The 18,957-nt window shown below is 59.5% G+C and overlaps 3 protein-coding genes across 3 annotated transcripts; all 3 read right to left on the reverse strand.

The window, feature by feature from the left end:
• Nucleotides 1-3,667: 3,667 nt before the first annotated feature.
• Nucleotides 3,668-6,616, reverse strand: LSCM1_01372 (uncharacterized protein; the record flags this gene model as incomplete). The annotated part of the gene is made up of 1 exon (XM_067318992.1): nucleotides 3,668-6,616. The coding sequence occupies one exon, from the start codon at nucleotides 6,614-6,616 to the stop codon at nucleotides 3,668-3,670; it is 2,949 nt and encodes a 982-aa protein (XP_067176271.1).
• Nucleotides 6,617-10,342: 3,726 nt separating this feature from the next.
• LSCM1_01373 (uncharacterized protein) lies at nucleotides 10,343-11,284 on the reverse strand (the record flags this gene model as incomplete). Its single annotated transcript, XM_067318993.1, has 1 exon — nucleotides 10,343-11,284. One exon carries the CDS (start codon nucleotides 11,282-11,284, stop codon nucleotides 10,343-10,345), a length of 942 nt encoding a protein of 313 aa, XP_067176272.1.
• Nucleotides 11,285-14,220: 2,936 nt separating this feature from the next.
• Nucleotides 14,221-15,123, reverse strand: LSCM1_01374 (uncharacterized protein; the record flags this gene model as incomplete). Its single annotated transcript, XM_067318994.1, has 1 exon — nucleotides 14,221-15,123. One exon carries the CDS (start codon nucleotides 15,121-15,123, stop codon nucleotides 14,221-14,223), a length of 903 nt encoding a protein of 300 aa, XP_067176273.1.
• Between the last annotated feature and the right edge of the window lie 3,834 nt (nucleotides 15,124-18,957).

Consider the following 18,957-nt stretch of genomic DNA (forward strand, 5'->3'; position numbering starts at 1 on the left):
TGACGCCACGTTTTCGGCACGCTACAGTTTCGACAGCTGTTTCCACCAAATAGCAGCCAGCAGCCTCGCACCCGCATGCCTATCGACACGCTGCAAAAAAAGAAAGCGGTGATGCACTAGATAGGATGTGGCGATGGAGGAGAAGGCGAGGGCGAGGTAGACGCCAACGGCGCGGTTCATGCATCGGCGCGCACCGATGCAGTAGCCCAGCGTCAACGGCGACGCCTCGCGCTCGTAGGTGAGGTACCACGCACACCAGTAGCACAGCACAAAGCCCACGCTGCCGCCGAGGTAGCAGAAGCTGTAGTGCATGCCGATGTCCCGGTCGAAGATGGTGCCCAGCACGTAGAAGGTGGCGCTCGTGCTCGTGCCGTAGAAAAAGGCACCGAGAATGTAAGCCAGGATGAGCACCTTCTCGCCGGGCAGCGCGATCCAGAAGAGCATGCCGACGAACAGCCCGACCGAGGCGACGGGGTAGATGAGCGTGGGGACGACAACGGCGCCGGCGCGCTCGCGCAGCAGCTGCAGCACGCGCTCATACACGCCGAGCAAGACGCGGCCGCCCGCCACGGACACGCCGGCTATGGGGGCGCAGTGCGGGGGCGTTTTACAAGCGCGACATCTAGGCCCACACTCACACCGCGCAGAATGGACAGAGGATGGCCGAAGGATGTAGTGACGGTGCTGCTAAAGAAGCCGGCGCAGCAGCCCTGCGCTCCACAGCTGAAGGTGGTGCAGTATTGAGGGCGGCCGGGGGGGACGGCGATAGGGGGGCAGACGCGGCACTACTGCAGGGTTAACGTGAGATGCAGGTGGGTGTATGCGACACAGATATGCACCCCGCCCAAAGCCGTGTGGGCTGGGGAGGGGGAGCTGAGCTAAAACCAATCAGTGAGAGAGATATGGGGAGGAGGTGAGCGGTGGAACGGGTGGGGGGGTGCCGGAAGTTGTGCGCGATCAGCATACGATCCGCCATGTTTGGCTGGAGGAGGGGGGGCTGTGCAGTTCCGCAACTCTTTCCCCTCTCCGTTGCTCTCTCTGTGGTGGTGCACTTGGTATGTCCAGGGGATGCGTGGGCCCCACAGGGACGCGCGAACAAGAGGCGTCGTGATCGCAGAGCGCGCCCTCCTTTAGAGGCGATATGCCCCACGCGGATGGATGGCGCTTTACGCGGGTACGGGACACTGTATAAGGGAAAGGAGGAGGAGATGGAGGGGAAACAAAAAGCTTAGGTCGCCAGTTCGAGCGTGGCTGTACGCGCATTCCCACCGTGCACGTCGTGACAGCGGTGCTGTTGGTGGTGGTGGTGGTGTGTGCCTGTGGGTAGGGGAGTGGGGGGGGGAAGGGTAAGGAGGGGACGACAGCAGAGCCGCAGTGCTCCATGACACATGCACGGAGAGCGGAAGAGAGACGGCGGCGGCGATGCCACAGATAAAAAATGACACGCGGAGAGAGAGAGAAGGGGAGTCAGCGTCAGCGTAAAAAGAGGCACCAACAGCACTATGGCGAGAGGCACACACACACACAGAGGAGAGGAGAGACGTTATCTGTCACAGAGCCGTCGCCAAACGACCGCTTTTCTTTTCCTTTTCTACAGAAAAAAAAAGCGATCCACGACGTCACCGACGGGACGGCATCCGCCGTTACCCACGTGTCAGTGGGCCAATGCTCCTGGCAGGAGAACAAGGAAGAGAGGGAGAGGGAGGTGCCAATGAAATCTGCGAGAGTGGGGGGCAGAGTGACAGGCAGAAGGAGTCCTTTACGCCACATACAAAAAGGTTACCATACAAACGCCGATCGCGTCCTCGTAAAGGCTCACACTCGGCTTCTCAGAGAACAGGGCCTCTCGATGCAATCTCCTCTGCCATACTTGTCACCAAACCACTCTGCTGCGTGGTGAATTCGTCTGCCCCCTCCCCCACGCACCCCGCGTCACGTTCAGTCACCGCAGTCGTCCATACTCTGAGCGCGGACCTCATCTACGCAGCTGCAATAAATAATATAAAGAACAAAAGAAAGGAGAAAAAAAACGGTGCGCCGGGGGCTGCAGCGCGCAATACCGGAACCGGTCGATTAATCTATCACACACACACACACGCGTGTACGTAGAGGGGGGGTGCCTTCTACTAGGGCATTGTTGACGAAACAAAACGTGCCCCTTCGGCACTCTTCCTCATGAGCGGAAGGAACATCGCGTACCACAGGCCAGCAGCTGTGTACAAATGCTCGCATGTCGTGTGGTCGCTTGCGCGTGCATTCCGTTTCAGAGAGAGTGTACCGTCCTGTTGTTATGCTCCCGTTGTCGAGCCACAGGACGATTTCATGGCGGTGCGCTCGTGCGGCCGCACGCGCCCACCTTCGCTCGTAGAGAGACTGGAGAGATGAGGGGAGAGCCGCGCAGATGTGTGTGCGTGTCCGTGTGTTTTTCCTCATTAACCCACCGACACGCTGGATTTGCACCCACCTGCCCTCCTCCGCCGAGGAAACGCAGCAAAGCGGCACACGAAGTGGAAAGCGAGCGAGCGAGTCTCTGGATGTGCGTGTGTGGGAGTTGAAGAGACAGGAAGAGCGGCACAGCGGTGATAAACAAAAAAATAAGCACTCCACTTTTCCGTCATCCAAAACAGAAACGGCCATACAGGCGCGTGAAAACGCACCGCCGCGTAGACAACATGATGACCGAGTTGGAGCGACTCGGCCACCGATAGGAAACCAAAAGACACGCTGCAAGTGATAACATAATACATTAAGAAACGGAAGAAAAGCGTCCCTCCTGTGACCGGTTTGAGGCTGTACTCGATGGGATCATTGCACATTTTAAATGGATATGAAATAAACGAGAGGGGAGGGGATTCGGTGAACATCCACCGTAACTTCACCACCACCACCGTCACCCCTCCTCTTCCTCCTCCGTTCCACTAGCACTCCTTCGCATCTCGCCTCCACAAGATGAGCTCCACACCCACGCATGTTATCGGAGAAAGCTCCCCTCCCGAAAAAAAACAGAAATGCACACACACACACACAAAGAGAAATAGGAAATAGCACGAAAAGCGAAACAGCCATCGACACAAAGCGGGTGAGTGTATGCCCTCGACCACTGCTGATGGCATCGATGCAATACCCGCCGAGCATGACGATTTTTTTTTGCTGTTGTGAGGATCTCGCCGTCAGGCCGCTATGAACAGTTGAGAATATGACACAGAGAATGGGTGCCGCAGGGTCCGCAAGATACCTCTCAAAGGGCGACGAGGACAAGTCAAGGTTTGGTACAAGCAGAGAGGCGCATGCGTCGAGATCATGAGGCACACCCATTCGTGCGAGCAATATAGCCTGGACCGAAGCAATCGAGGATGTGAGCAGCCGACCTTTGCATTGCCCGATGGGCTACAGGATAACTCTGTGCAGAAGAAGACCTCCCTTCTCGGACTCCCCTCCTCGAGCACTATCTGGAGCCAACGAACGAGAAGAAAACGATGTGGAGGCAAGGAAGCGAAAGGACATCTGAGAGCACAGCACACTCCCCCTTCTCACTTACCACTAAGAACGCCTCGGTCAAGAGGGCAGTCGCCCCCCCTCTTCACTTTCAGAAGAAAACGCCAACCACCGCCAGGCGCCGCCCGCACACCGGCTGGTTACGCAGCAGCGCTCATCGCCGAATCGGACATCATTCCTCCTGCGCCTGTGTCCTCTCTTTCATGCACAGCTCAGCTTCGTCAGCCCAAGTCTTGCGACTCCTCGTCGCCTCGTCGCCGCCTTTGCAGCATCCGCACGCCACCAGCGCCTGCTTTATCCGCGGAACAATAACGCGACGCTGTGCCAGCTTCCCACGCACCAGCTTCGAGTAGCGGTGATGCACTAGATAGGATGTGGCGATGGAGGAGAAGGCGAGGGCGAGGTAGACGCCAACGGCGCGGTTCATGCATCGGCGCGCACCGATGCAGTAGCCCAGCGTCAACGGCGACGCCTCGCGCTCGTAGGTGAGGTACCACGCACACCAGTAGCACAGCACAAAGCCCACGCTGCCGCCGAGGTAGCAGAAGCTGTAGTGCATGCCGATGTCCCGGTCGAAGATGGTGCCCAGCACGTAGAAGGTGGCGCTCGTGCTCGTGCCGTAGAAAAAGGCACCGAGAATGTAAGCCAGGATGAGCACCTTCTCGCCGGGCAGCGCGATCCAGAAGAGCATGCCGACGAACAGCCCGACTGAGGCGACGGGGTAGATGAGCGTGGGGACGACAACGGCGCCGGCGCGCTCGCGCAGCAGCTGCAGCACGCGCTCATACACGCCGAGCAAGACGCGGCCGCCCGCCACGGAGACGCCGGTTATGGCGGCAAAGAGGACGTAGTGCTTCGGCTCCATGGCGCCGTAGCGTGCCTTCACCATAACCTGTATATTCCAGTTGCTGGTCAAGACGAGACCAACGCCCCAGACGCAGAGCGTCGTGTAGAAAATGAGCCACAGGTCCAGGTAGGTGAGGCTCTCAAGAAACGTCGTCTGGTACACCGGGACGACGTACACCTCGCCGCACAGCGAGATCGTCTCGACGCGTGGGTTGGTGTATGTCGACGGAGCTGCACGGCGGAGCTCAACGTGGCCAGGATCAGTGCAAGCGGCAGCGGTGCCGACGACTGAGGCCTGCAGGCTGTTGTAGTCACCTTCCAGGCGCACAGTAAAGGAGCTCTCCACATCGGTTTCCTCTGAGCCGGAGCGACAGTTGCCGTGCGTGGCGTCCGTGGAGTGCCTCGACACGTGTCGCACTGCTGTGCCCAGGGGGTTACTGTCCCGAGAGGGTGGTGGCTCTTCACTGGAGTCGCTTTCCCCATCCTCCATGTAGACTGTGATCAGTGGCCGTTGCGGTCCCGAGAGCTCGTAGAGTGGGAGTCCGAGGGACTCCGACAGGAGGCCTCCTCGGTGATGAGACGGTTTCGCGGAGGGAGCGCTCACCGGATCAAGAGGCACCATTACATCGATGGGGGAGCTGATCTCATTATTTACATCCGCATTGCTCTCGTCGTCTGTGTGCAGTGGCGGTCGCGCAGGCTTCTGGGTACCGGTTCCAGATGCCAATGCGCCGCTGTCTGAGTTACCGGTAGACTCCTCGACCGCCAACACTACGAGACTCGCTGGTTGGCCGCCGTTCGCAGCTTTATCAAGGTTGGGGCACGGCCACCCGCCGTTTTCGTCCAGCTTTGTATTGTCGGGGCGCTGCGCCTGGCGTTCTTGGAGGTGCTGCACCCGATAGCGCTCTTCTTGCATGTCGCGCAGCGCGTCCTCCTTCGCCTTCGCCTCCTCGATCACCTGCTTGTCTTGCTCTGAGAGCCCATCAATGCTGTTCAGCGGCACCACGAGCACAAGGATCAGCAGCACCAGCACAATCGCGCCGATCGCAATGCCACGCAGCGTGCCGGGCGTCATGTCGCTGGCAAAGTACGCCACACACACGGTCTGTATGGTCAGGTACAGGTTCAGAAGAATGAGGATGACCGTCAGGAAGGCGTAGCGCCGCTTCGGCACCAGCTGTGACATATAGCGGTTACGGATGAGGTAGGCGCGCAGCTGCTGCCGCGGTGTGATGCGGCGCTGCTGCCATCGGTTCACCACGTACGGCGCGTCCTCCAGGTACCACACGCCGCCGGCGCCGGCGGCCAGCGTCACCGCGAACATGAACCACATGAGGCTCTCGAAGTTCTCCTTGAAGAAGCCGCGAAAAAGGCACGCGAAGACGGAGGCGCCAAGCCCGGAGAACGTCTGCAGCAGCCCAGTCGGCTGCCCACGGTCGCGCGGCATGTGCGTCAGCACCGCAGGCAGTACGGCCACACTGAGCGCGTAGCAGCCCCAACACATCAGGGCATAGAAGACGGCGCAGTTGAACACTGTGTGCGGGATGTGGCCGGCAAAGGTGAGGGCAAAGAGTAGGTGGCCAACTGCCGCGATGATGCTGCCGAGCGCCACCACCACGCGTGGCCCGAACCAGTCGTACAACGCGCCGAACGGGAGCGTGAACAAGCCGACCGAGACACCGCTGAGATAGATGATGGCCATCTCGCGTACGGTGAACTGGTACGCCTGCTGAAGGTAGAGTACGCCAAAAATAGCATGAGTTCCCTGCGTGGAGCTGCTGATGAAGAGAACAACACCGGTGAAGAGAATGCGGAAGCGTCGCAGATTGTTGATCCGCTTTGGATAGATGAGAAGGGCGCCGCTGGCGGGATCGTGCACCGTCTTCTTCCTGCCATCGCGATGCGGAGGCGCTTTGCCACCGCTGGCTGCATGCCCCTCAGGATGATCGATGGGCTTGTGGGAGCTCGTGAATGCGTCCCCGTCCCCTCCTGATGTCGCTCTATCGCGATCAGCCAGGGGAATGATGTCCGGTGGATAAAGGGGGGATCGCGGAGCAAAGAGCTCCTCGGGGGTTGCACCGGGGTGCTCCTGCAACGAAATGAAGGACAGCTCGTACTGCTGCGACGCGGTGCGGTTGTTGCCCGATCGTTTGTCGCGCTCAGCCCCCGATATCGCGAAGGAAACGCGGAGAGAGCGCCTGGACGGTGCACGCGGGGACGTCACACTGGCGTCCCCTACTGCCGTGGAAGGCGTGGGAAAGGGTTCGTGTGGCATGGCGCGTTTACTTGGAAGGGTGAGGAGGGGTGAAAGCGATGTCTACAGACGGCGGACAAACTCCGGGGAGGCGCCGCGGTGGGCCGATTGCCAAAGGTTCGGCGACAGTGGTGGCCCTTCCGAGTCGTTAACTCGCCGACTGTTGGGAAAAGAATGGCTTAGTTGTGTCCTGCGTAGCCGCAGACGATTCCCATCGGCATTCGAACAAACCTCACGCAAAAAAAAACACCGGGTAGGGGCTGTCGAGGAGAGACGTCGAGAGAGGTGATCGCATGCAGGCGGCGTCACACGCGCTCAAACATGCCCCCACCCCCACACACACGACACGCCAGCGAAGCAAAGAGTTGGAGAAGAAGCGGAGACGACGACGAAAAGTGACGGAGACACGACATGTGAGGAAAGGGCGACGCGCTTTCCGGCCCGCTGTTCTTCTATGGCCGCCTACGGGCGATGCCTTCTCGCCTCTTGCAGCACAGCGCACTATTCGCGAGCGCGGCGACGCCGGGAAGAGGTCAGCGACGCGGCACTTCTGCTTTCCTCTCATAACAGGAAAACGGGGCATATCCTGCTGCGCCGATTTGGCTGGTGTGGTGCATCACAAGACCCTTCCAGTTCGTCCACGTTGGAAAGACTTTCTCCCTACGCCATTTCCGCTTCGGTGAGACGCAGGCGTATAGGGCTGCGCCACCACCGCATGCACTCAGGTGTCCTTGTCCCCGGCCATGCCGTGAGACTCGTACACGAAAGCAAACACACAAATCTGAAAAAAAAAAAGAAGGCCTAATCGAGAGGGATAAACTCCTCCGCCTTCATGCAGTGGCAGGTGCTCCGCGGAGCGGGGTAGAGGCAAAAAAATGAAGAGGGGGGAGGTGCGTGCGCGCGTGTAGGTGTGTGTGTGGGGGGGGTGAGTGAGAGAGAGAGAGCGAGCGAGAAGGTAAAAGAGCCCAGAGGAAACTAAGACGATCGGTACGAGAAGGGATCGCTGAGGCAGCACAAGCATCTCTCTCCCCTTCAGCCTACACGACTCGATTCCCTCTTCACGCTTGCAGACGAAACAAAAAAGACGATTTTACTTCCCTGAGCAAATATTTAAGGGCCGTGCGCGCCTCTGCGTCTATCCGAGTGTCGGCCCTGACATGTTCACCACGACTGATGCCGGGAGTAAGGGCACCTCTCGGTGTGCGGAGTGCCTCAAGGGGAGGTGGGGGGGTCCAGTAACCTCCCCTTACACACGCATTCTGTGAGAGGAAGTCCACGCGCCCCCCTCTGGCCCTGCCAGCATCGAGCCCCTTACGAAAGAGTCAGCCACATCCTTGCCCCTGACGTGGGATGCGCATATTGACTCATTAGCACGCATGCCAGCGGTGGTGCCCTGAAGGGCGCTGTCCTGAAGCAGACGGCGACAGCGAACACGTTTTCGGCATTCATGTGGCGGACAGGGCGTAGAGGCGCGACGCCAATACATCCCACCTGGCCCTCATGGCGCCATGTCGGAATGACTAAGGCTACCCTGATAGAGATGCACCACGTGGTAAGCTACAGAGCGGGCGATGAGCTGAGCTCGAGGCAGAGGCTGCTCACCCATCACTGAGTGGGCGTCTTGCTCTAGCGCGTCTTGGCCTGGCGTGTCGTGCCCATGTGATTAGGCTGGTGCAGCCGGCTCGGGGGGTGGGGGTGGAGTGGTGCTGAACATATGTGTTTCATGACAGAAAAACATAAGAACGGTAAAGGAAGAGGGAGGGAGGGAGCGCCTCTGCTGTGCCGCCAACCTCAGCCGATGCGGAAGCGCATGGTGGGGAAGGGGGGAAGGAGGAGGAGCAGAGGCACCAGAGCCCAGCAGCTTGACAAAGAGAAAAATAAAAAGAGAGAGAGAGAGCCGAGCTCAAACGCGTAGGGCGCACGTGACTCCCCCTTCTCCGTCAGCGGCTCATTTGTTCGGTCCTTTTCTCTTCTCTCCGCCACGGTGGCGAATGTCGGCAGTGCAAGCGGAATGCGGCGCCCATCGAGTCGCTCAGCGGCCGTACACGTGCTGTGCTCGCGGGAGCGTTTTCGTTTCTGTACGTAGGAGTAGGCGCCGCGAGCAAGTTGTTGACGCCGTTTGCGGCCCCCACCCTTTCAGCAACAAAGAGACGGGGGCAGATGCGGCACACTTCACAGCTTTCACGTGCGCATCCTTCTGAAAGCTGTGAAGGTGGCCGTGGAGTAGAGCAGAGGGGAAGGAAGAAAAAATGGAAAGAGCAAGCGAAGCGGCCAGAGAGGAGCTGCAACAGGAGATAATATATATATATATATGCATGCGTGTGTGTGTGTGTGCCAGTGTAAAAGACGCGTTCCGCACCTCTACGATAAAGGCGAGGTGAGCCGACGCAAAAAAAAAATCGTAACATGAGAGCGCACCGCCGCCGTGGTCCCCTTCACGTGTCACCCCCCCTCACCCCCACCACCTCTGACTTCGAGACGCACGCGCGCACGCCGCTGGAGTAGGCGGCATACGCCTTGGCTCAGTCCGGGGTGCAGCACAATGCGCCTACTAGCAGCGGTGCGTCATACAGCTGAACTGTTTCCAGGCTTCTGGTCTGTCGCGTACACGAAGGCCTACAGCTGTCGAGGCAGCGGCGGATGCAGAAGGAAGTCGAGAGGGGAGGCATATCGCGCCGTGTCACACACTAAGGGCTTATCTTGGTCGTCGCCCAGAGCGGTGGCGGAGGGCACGCTCCGCGACACCGCTGCGCAGGGAGGCTTCAAATCCTGCAGCGCGATAGGCGGAGAGGAGGTGAAGAGACACATTGTGTGTTGAGAGGAGAGACGGGCTGCAGAAGGGAGGGAGAGCGAGAGGGCGAGGTGCAATGCAGGAAGAAAGGGGCATACGGTTCCAAAGATAAGGAGCGTGCGTGTGGGGGGAGAGAGGGAGTGGGCCAGAGGGCAACGTTTCTATGCTGCAGCGTGTGGCAGCGTGAAACGCTGTGCTTGTGAAGTGCACGTGCAGGACGACTCCGATTTTATTCGCATCTACGGGCGCGAGCAGTGGGCAAGATCGATTCGGCTCACTGCTTTCTCCGCTGAAAAGGGAAAAAGAGAGAGAAGAGAGGTACGACAGAGCATTCCCGGCGTCTGCAAAGAGACGGTGCGTGTGGACAAGGGACGAGACAGGAAAGGTATCAGGTGCGCTCGGCAGCTGCGTCGCCACACGATTCGTATAGGCGGTACGAAGAAGAGCTGCAGAAGCCATGTGGAGAGAGAACGTTGCTGCACATGGGCGTATCTAGCGATGCAACGGATCTCTGCCGCCTCCCTTGGCGAGGCCTGCGGAGTCCCCCCCCGCGCCCCTCGCTCGAATGCAATGCTGCCAAGCGAATGATCGAATCGGACACGATCATCACTAACGCACAGCGCTTCGGCGTTCGGCAAAGCGGAGTTGCCATGCGCACCGGGCAAACGTAAGGAAGAAGAAGAAGCGGCATCAACACAGGCGCTTAGACGCCTGACAAGCACCGACGCTAACTTCGATAGGGGGAAAAAAGAGCTGTATGGCGCTGCTTTGAGCAAGCGTAAGGCGTCGTTATATGCTGACGCGCTGCGATCCTGAGAGAAAGTCGTCCTTCGCGATGCGAAGGATCGTGAAGTGAGCTGTTCTTTCTATGTTTCACCAGGGCACACCTCCTGATGACGCCTTCCCGTCATGGCCTCGCGCCCCACTCTGCCCTTCCGACATGCGCCTCCACTCATCTACTGCATGAGCTCATCGATGAGATTTCTCCAGCGCACGAGTGTCTCGACAAAAAGCGGCATCACATCACACAGCGCCTCCGGACTACAGTGACGCACCGGAAGAGACGTTGTGAGCACGACAACGTTGTTCTGCATCGACAGGCCGACACCGCCGCCGCAGACCTCGCGCCCTAGCAGAGAACCTTCGAGGAGCACCTCGTACAGCTTCATGCGCAGCGGCGGGTCATCTGGTAATTCCGTGAGCAGCGAGGAGTAAATGTACAGTCGCTCGGTCGCTGGGTCGTAAGTGAGTAAGATGGAGAAGTCCGCATCCGTCCCCACTACGCACGTGAGATTCTTGTCAAACTGAAGCGAGACTCGCAGCCGCTGCGCCAACATCCTCAGACTTTCCCTCGCCACTTGCAGCCCGTCCACCTCGCTAGACAAGCTCTTTCCTCGCGTTCCCGCGACTTCGTCGTGGAGCAGATGAGCTGCCGATGACTTTGCCATCACTGCCAGTTGGTTCTCCAGGTCCGCGTTGCGCGCCTCTGCTGCGTCTAGCTCCCGCTGCAACCGCTCCATCTTGCGCTCCATCTCCTGCGTGTATTTGTCGTCCAGATTGCTCCGAGACTCACGCCACATCTCCTCCGACGCGTACGACCGTCGCTGTTGCCACTGCTGCACTGCAGCAGGTGGTGCAGAGGCCGTCTCTGAGCGCTGTACGACTGCTGGATCCCGTACGTGCAGCACGCAGTCGTTCTCCAAGCCGAATTGTTCGCCAAGCATGTCGTCCTCCAGCACCAGGTTGCCGGCAAGGAGGTGATGGCTCTCTGGCACGCCGTAGGACCTGAGGTAGCGCCGAATTTTGGCCACGCTGAGCTTGCCGAGGTCGCCGCGAATGACCATCTTAAACTTACGCCCATCTGTCCCCTCGACGAAGAAGGCGTTTTTTTCTTCCATTAGCGCAAATGCTTCTTTGCCGCTGCTTCCTCCGCCGTGCGTGCACGAGAGTGGTGGTGGTGGTGGTACAGGTGAGAAAGGGAAGGGGGGTGGAGACGAAAAGATTTGCAGTTCCGGCGGAGTATGCGCATGGCACCCGGACTCTCGCCACCAGTCGGTCCTTTGATGCAGAGGCGCACTTGCGATACGGCGATGCGCGCAGTCTCAGAGGTGCCCTGGACGCAATGCGCAAGGGGCGTCTGTGAGGCCGGCGTCTTGCAGCGAAGCTGTGCGGTGCATCCAGCGACTCAACGCCCACTCCCTTGCAAAGGCGCGTGTGGCCAATATCCGATTTCCTCTTTGGGGTCCAACGGGCAAAGAAACCTCTCTGGCTAAGCTGGTAAAAGTGGCGCAGCCTATCCGTGCCTTTTCAACGTCGGCCTGCACGAACAGAGCAGCGGGGAAGGGAGGCGGCGTTGCCCCTGCAGCAAAATGAGGCGGAGGGGGTGTGAGCAGCCGATGAGGGACGCGAACAGAGAGGCCGGCAACAACAAAAAGAGAGAGACGTCGACAAAGAAGTGTGTCAGCAGTGGCATGCGGTTGTGATGGGGAGGGGTGCCGTTCTGACGCACGCAACGAGCTTAAGTGGCACGGCTCCGTGAGCCATGTGTGCGTGTGTGTGTGTGCGAGGCATGCGGCTTCTCTAAGAGCGGAAGACATAAAGTTGATGAGAGAAGGAAAGCGGCTGGTAAGACTCACGCTCGCCGGCTATGGATCGGAGCAGAAGACTGCGGTCATCCCCCCTTCCCATGGGACAGAGAGGGCGATACCCACACCCCGCCAGTTGCAGCACTGCTGGTAGAAGCGCCACCGCAAGTAGGCTCCTCTGAGCTGCCACCGCCGTGAGCAAGGTTACGTCTTGGGTTCTTCGAAGCGACAACGGCGAGGCTATAAGAAAAAAGGGAGGCCCAGAAAGAGAGGAAGCAGGTGGAACGGATAGCTCGAGAGGGCGATGACGGCCGTCAGCTGCAGGCGCAGGTGCGGCGGCGGTAGTATTGCCAGGCACTTCGGTGATCATGGCTCCTGGATCGATAAATGCTTCAAGCGTTTCGTGGGCGCTATTCGGCGCTACCACTGCTTCGACAGTCGTCGCGTTTCATGGATCTTCAGCGCATCGCAATTCACCCCCGCCGGCAGCCAGATGCGCATATCTGAATACGACAGTACGCTTCAACGCGAAGAGCACTTCGCCGCTGAAACACCCGCCGATCGCATGCGGTTCACCACCGCCTCCTCACGGCAGGTGGATGCCGTTCATGTTGATTGAAGAGGGGAGAGCCGCTAACAGTGCTTCGGTCAACTGTTGTAGGCCTTGCGTTCCCATGACGCCCTCCGTCGCACACGCTTACACACACTGGTTCAACAACATCTCATGACTCGCCTGAGAGCCTCCCTTCTACCGCCACGTTTCGCTGGCGAGCGGCGCTGGCGTCTGCTTTGCCGGGCATATCCACCAGAACGCGGCATGGCTGCTCATGCGTAGGATATCAGCGCGGCTGCCTCAGCTGCTGGCACGACGGTGGCAGCACTCGCACTGCAACGGGGGCGCTTCGAATCCTCTGCGATGCCTGAATGACTCCGCAGCACACGTTCCCACCTTTGAGAGAAAGGCAATGTACAGGGATGCGTTATTCCGCAACCTTTGCGGTCGCGCAGCGGATGTCACTAAGGGGCGTGCGAAGGAAGGTAAGGGGGGTGGCTATCGCCTCACACTCTGATGTAAGGCAGCCTGAATCGGTTTGAGGCCATGACGCGTGGAGGTACTCGTGACGCCGCGCTCACGAATGCGCTTCATACAAAAAGACTCACCGGAGGCACGGGAGGGGCGCCATCTTGGAGAGACGCGCGAAGCCTCTGTGTGGGGCGTGTATTCTCTGCGCGCACCGAGGAAAGCTAAGGAAGAACAGAACGCCCAAGGAGAATGAGGAAGAGGGGGGGCTGGAAACTGGGAGGGCACCATCCTTTCGCGAAAGTGAGAAGCGTGGAAGCCGCCGCGTTTCCTCTGGGTGCTGACCGCGAAGGCGAGACTGGAGAGGCTCCACAGCAACAAAACATTCGTGCCGCCTCCCTTCGACGAAATGCGCTGGAGTGGTACGTCACTGTCGCCACTGTGTTGACGGAGGAGCGCTGCACAAACCGCATCGCCAACAAAAAAGAGAACACAACGGAGGAGGAGGAGGCGAATGGGAAACGCGCGCAACAGTTACGCTAAAGGAGGGAAAGAGGGAGAGACACGACTCAGAGAGGCTGCACGCTGCAGCGCAGCACCTTGTGTGCACAGCAGATGCAGCAGCAGGGCGGAGAGAGAGTGGGGGAGGGGCATTACGCCTCAAAGAAGAATACGGGATAGAGAAAGACGCCCTGGAAGGGAGGCAGAGGGGAAGGGCTGCGGTGCATCGCATAGAAAGAAAAAACACAAAGCTGCGCACGTGGCGCACACAGGTGCGGAGCAGAGGCATCGCGTGCCACTGAGCAAAAAGAAAAATTGAGGACACCAGCGTGTGCGAGACGGTCACCTCGATACGACAGCGGCGATCACAAGCAGAGGCTGGCGCCGCTCTTCCTCGCAGTCGCGAGAGGCGAATAAGAAGCACCACCAAGAACGACAACGGCAAAGTTGAGGGCATCGGGGAGAACACCCCTGCGAGAGGTCCCATGTGGGGCGAAGCAGCAAACAAACACACGAAAAAGGCCGGACACGTTGGTGGCGCACTTGGCAACGGTAGCCCTGCTCGAGATGAGGGTGCGGAGGACCCCACATCTGAGCGTGTCACACATGAAGAAAAAAAGAACCACATGTCGCGGCCAGTGAAGGGGCAGCGCTGCTGTACGGGAGTCGCTCACTTTTTTTCTTCCAGCCTCTTCCGCATGGCGCAATACCTTCTCTCGCGGCTCCTTCATGGTTTCCCAGCCCCGCTTTCACGTGGGCTGGGCTCCAGCTGTACGCCCGAATTGGCAGCTTCGCTGGCTGAGCCGAGACGCGCTTCGGCGCAGTCAGCACTCGGGGCTGGCTGAGAGAGAGGTGGGGCATCAGCGTCAGGTGGCTTATCCTCATGATGTGGCTTTGTCGGGTTGGCAGAAGATGGCGGTGGCGCTGGCAGCGGCGCAGATGCATTTTCTCCTGTAGGTGCCTTGGGCGACGGATTCAGGCACACATCAGGGAAGCAGACCAATGTTCTGTGGCCAATGCTCGCAAAGGCTGCGTAGAGTGCGCGGCCCCGAGTGGCGAGCTTCGTAGAACACGAGGTCGTGAGCGACGCCACGTCATCTGCAACGGCCTTCTCAATTTTCTTCATCTCTGTATTCCTTTCCTGCTGCTCGCGCAACAGCTTTTCCAGTCTCTTGCCCGAGCTGCAGGAAGCCTTCGCTTCGAACTTGGGCGAGTTCACGGTTGCACACTTCTTCGCCGCCTTATCCAGCACCGCCGATGCGTTCTTCGTCTGCTTGGCGATACGTCGGCCAGTGGTACTGACCTCTTGCAGAAAGTCCAGCTCCGTTCGCATCATATTCAGCTCCGCAGAGGTGTGCCACCTGCTGTAAGCGGCAGCGAGGCAGCCTGACATCTGAGAAAGAGGCGGAGCACCCGCCGTGCCCTTAAGTTCGAGGTACCGTTCCATGTCGTCCACGGCGGCGCTGCTCTTCACGAGGCAGCCCATTACCTTTTCCATGGCGACAAGGTACTTGTCGTAATACGTCAGAGCCTCTTTGGTGGCCAGGCTAAGCGCCTTCAGCTGTTCGTGCATCGTGGAAACGTACTGCGCACGCGTTCGCTGGTGCTGGGTGAGGTGGGTCTGGGGCATCTCGACACGGGGCAGTCACGCGACCTCGAGGATGCGCGACCGCTCCGAGCGACTGCGAGGAGTGGAAGGAAGAGGGGCGACGTCCGCAGGCGAAGACAATGCGAAAGAAAAAGAGGCACACCTGCGGCTTGCAGAGGTGAGGCACAGAGGATCGAGAAGAGAATGACAGCAAAAGAAAAAAAAACAGAAATAACGCCGGCAGTGATGCGCAATTACTTTCGAGAATTGCGCAGACACATTTACACAAACGTACGCGCACACAGCAGAAAAGGAGTTCGGAGTGGGGGTGAAATAAATACGAACAAGAAGTAAAAAGTGAAAGAAGCTTCTGAATGACGTCTTGACGGCGTGTGCGAAGCTGCAAAGGGCACGCGTGATTGCTGTGACGCAGTCGGGAAGGGCGAAACGCGCGCATACGTTTGCGTATGTGTGTGGAGGCGGTGTGCGTATGTGTGTGTGGAGGGGGGAGGGGGGAGATATAAGATCAGCAGGGATATCGCATATCCGTCCATGAAGTGCTTTGCAGAGCGATGGAGAGCGCCGGGAGTGTGCGCGCCATCATGACGCGTCCGTTCCCCCCTAGGGGAGCAATGATAAGCGGCGGCGCATGCGGCTCCCACTTCCCCACAAGCCGTTTGCACCCTCTCTCTTTACGGCGTCGCAGTGCCGTAATCACTTTTCTTTCTTGGAGATGAGAAACTGTATGAAGAATCTGTGGCACCTGTCAACTTGAGCCATGAGTAGAAACGTTCGACAACGCGTCTACGAAAGGAGAGGACAGAGCGGTGCTGCAAGCCCCTTCCCTCTTTCCCCCTTCCCCCGTTCTGGCGTGGGCGCGCTCATCGAGCACTACATGTGGGGCACGACGAGCAGGAGAGGCGCAGCGCACAAGCGAAGGAGAGACACGCAAGCGTCGTGATGAGAGGCACATTCAACCAAAAGAAACGAAGGCGAGTCGGGGGAGGGCGGGGCTTCCATAGAAGTGTGTGTGTGTGTGTGTGAGGAAGCGATGAGCGGAGAGGAGGACCAAGTAGGTGGCGCAGCACCCCTGAAATGGGCACAGTGAATACAAGTGAAAACGCAGCGCCTTTCACGAGCCGACCCCAAAGCATTCATCGCAATCCACAGCCCCGACCCCCCCCTTCCACCTTACAGCGCAGCCGCTCTACCCTGCCCCCGCCAAAAGCGGCTCGGCATGGGCGTGGATAGAAAAGGGAGGGAAAGGGGCCGCTGGACACCTCCGGCACGCCGCGAGTCGAAAAGGGGACACAAGACTCCCTGAGACACCGCGCTGACTGGGAGGTGTGCTCCTGTGTGATGCGCGGCGACACGCGAGAGCAGGAAGAAAAGAAGGCAGTCGGGTGAAGGATAGGGTAGACGCGATGCGCTCTGTCATCATCAAAAAAAAAGACGATGGAGGAGACGGTACACAGACACCGATGCAGACACGTACGAAAGAGGAGAGCAGCGGAGGAGCACGCATGCCACAGGAAACAAAATGCACAAAGGGAGAGACGACAAGGGCGACAGACAGATAGACGAACAGAGAGGAAGGCTGGAAGGTGCGCAGGAGCTCAACAGCAACCGAGCGCTTTCCTCTGCCAACGGGCTCTGTCAACCCTCGCCAGCAGCACAGCACGGAAAAGGCACAGGAAAAGGGGGGATGGTGTGGAGGAGAAGGACCCCTTTCGGAATGAGCGAGACGCGATAAGGCCAGCGTGAGGCAGAGAAGTGGTGTGGCTCTGAAGCCACAGGAAGCGTCCACCGGAGTCGGGAGGGAGGCAGTGCACGCCAAGAGCGCCACTCTTCTTTTTGTTTTGGTGGCGCACAGCGTGGGAGAGGACGGAGAGCTCAGCAACAAAGAAAGTACCAGTCACAATGCGGCGCGGGTAACATAGGGTGCAGAGGTACAAAGAGAGAGAGTCGTTGGACGCTGAGGAGAATGAGGATCGGTGCCGAGGATTAGGGGCGGAGAGGATGTGAGCGCGCGAGTGTGCGACTTCAGGCCACGAAGCCGCAGCGAGGGACTGGCGGAGGTTCAGGGCACTGCCTCGCCGGGTGTGCCACACCCGAGCATGGAAGCGCACGTCTGCGAGCGAACATGCAGGTCAGGGTTCCTTTGCTGAGCCTCGGTATAACCCGAGGTGAGGAGTGTGGTGGTGGTGATGGTGGAAAGAGGAAGAGGGGGGAGGACGGGGAGGTGATACGTGAGCGAGCCCAAAGGCGCATGGAAAACGTTGGGCTGCACCTCCGACTTGGCCGGCCCCTTTTTCACGAGGTCGATCCGCCCTGCGCCGGCACTGCAGCACGCACTCGAAAAAGGCGCCTTGCAGGAGAACACCGCTGGCGGAGTCTCGTCCGCCGCCGAGTACGGAGCTCGACGCTTCGCCGGACTTGGGGTGCCAGCGCGAGGGTACCGCGTCCCTGCAGACGCAAGAGAAGCGGCCTCAGGCACTCACGCTCGCGAAGGGAGACGTGAAGAGACAGGCATGTGCACAGTGGCGCCGTGAGAACTAGAGGGCACCAAATAGAGAGCAAGTGAAGAGAGACGAGGGGAAAAAAAGGAATTCATGCAGACACGCCCGGACGCCTCACGGCAGCACACCTCTCTCCAGCCGAGGCTTTGCATGCAGGCTGAGGGCGAAGCGGCGTGCACCTGCGCATGCGCAGAAGAAAGACAAGCCAGTCACGGCCCCACCGGAGTGACTCAGGCAAAAAGGCGTCCACGCGCCTCTGTGAGGCCCGCTGGGCTGAGCTTTCTGTGCCACCGCTACTCCCCCTCTGTCCGTTGAGGGAGGCACACCTCAGAGGCGGTGATGCTCTTCGCCTCCATGCGACGTTTGAACTCGGTTGCCAGAGCGGCGTCATAGGATGCGTTGTAGCCGTTCGGCGGTGGTACCGACGACGCCTGCGACGGGGGGCCACGGCTAAAGTTGTAGAGCACCGGCGCTGCCCTGCCTGCAAAGCCCACTTGTGAGATGGAGCCAAAGTCCTCGTCGTCATTGCTGTCCTCGACGCTCTGACGCACTTGCGACGGGCTCTTCGCAGGCGATAGAGACTTGGCGGCGGCGGTCGTCGGCGCTGTGGCCGCTGCGCCGGGCGGGGTCGTGTTGCGGCTCTGCTGGGCCGGCGGCGCGCCGTCTCCGCCCGCTGTGCTTCGGGGGGGCGCCGGCGTCCCCGGCCCCTTCGCTGGCGATGGGCCTGGGAAAGAGGGCCCAACAGCCGCCACCAGGGGCGGCGCCACGGACGGGGACCCCATAGAGAGAGGAGGCCGACCCGGCGAAGCCCTGCTGGCAACACTGTCGAGCAGGCTGCCGTTCATGTCATTCGGGTCCAGCCGGTACCCGCGTGTGGCGTACGAAGCCGCCAGCTCCGCATCTGCCTCTGCGCAGCGCTGCTTGATGGCGCTCTGCCAGTACTGCTGCTGTTCTTTACGGTAGAGGGCAACCGCCTCCTCGATGGTGGGGTCCGTCTTCGTAAGCGCGTCTACGACAGACGTCATGTAGCCGGCGTTCAGTTCGAGATAGCGTTTGAGTGACGTCGACGTTACCTTCTCCACCTCGCTCACCAGCGTCACGAAGGCCCCCTCGAACTCCATTTTGGATTGCTGCAGGGCGGCGAGTGACTGATTGCGCGCCTGCACGTGTGTGGGATACGATTTACTCGTGTCCAGGGCTCTTTTCCTCTCAGCAAACTGCTTCTCCTGCCTGTCCACGCGCTGCTTTCTCTTCTTGTACCGCTCAAAAGCGCCTTTCTCCCTCTTGGCCGCCTTCTCTGTCGCCTTCAAGGACACCTTCAGCCGCTCCACCGGGGCCAGCACCTCCTCGTGAACGA

This window comes from Leishmania martiniquensis, chromosome 31 (genome assembly GCF_017916325.1).
Source record: "Leishmania martiniquensis isolate LSCM1 chromosome 31, whole genome shotgun sequence".
In the NCBI taxonomy this organism is placed as follows: Eukaryota; Euglenozoa; class Kinetoplastea; order Trypanosomatida; family Trypanosomatidae; genus Leishmania; species Leishmania martiniquensis.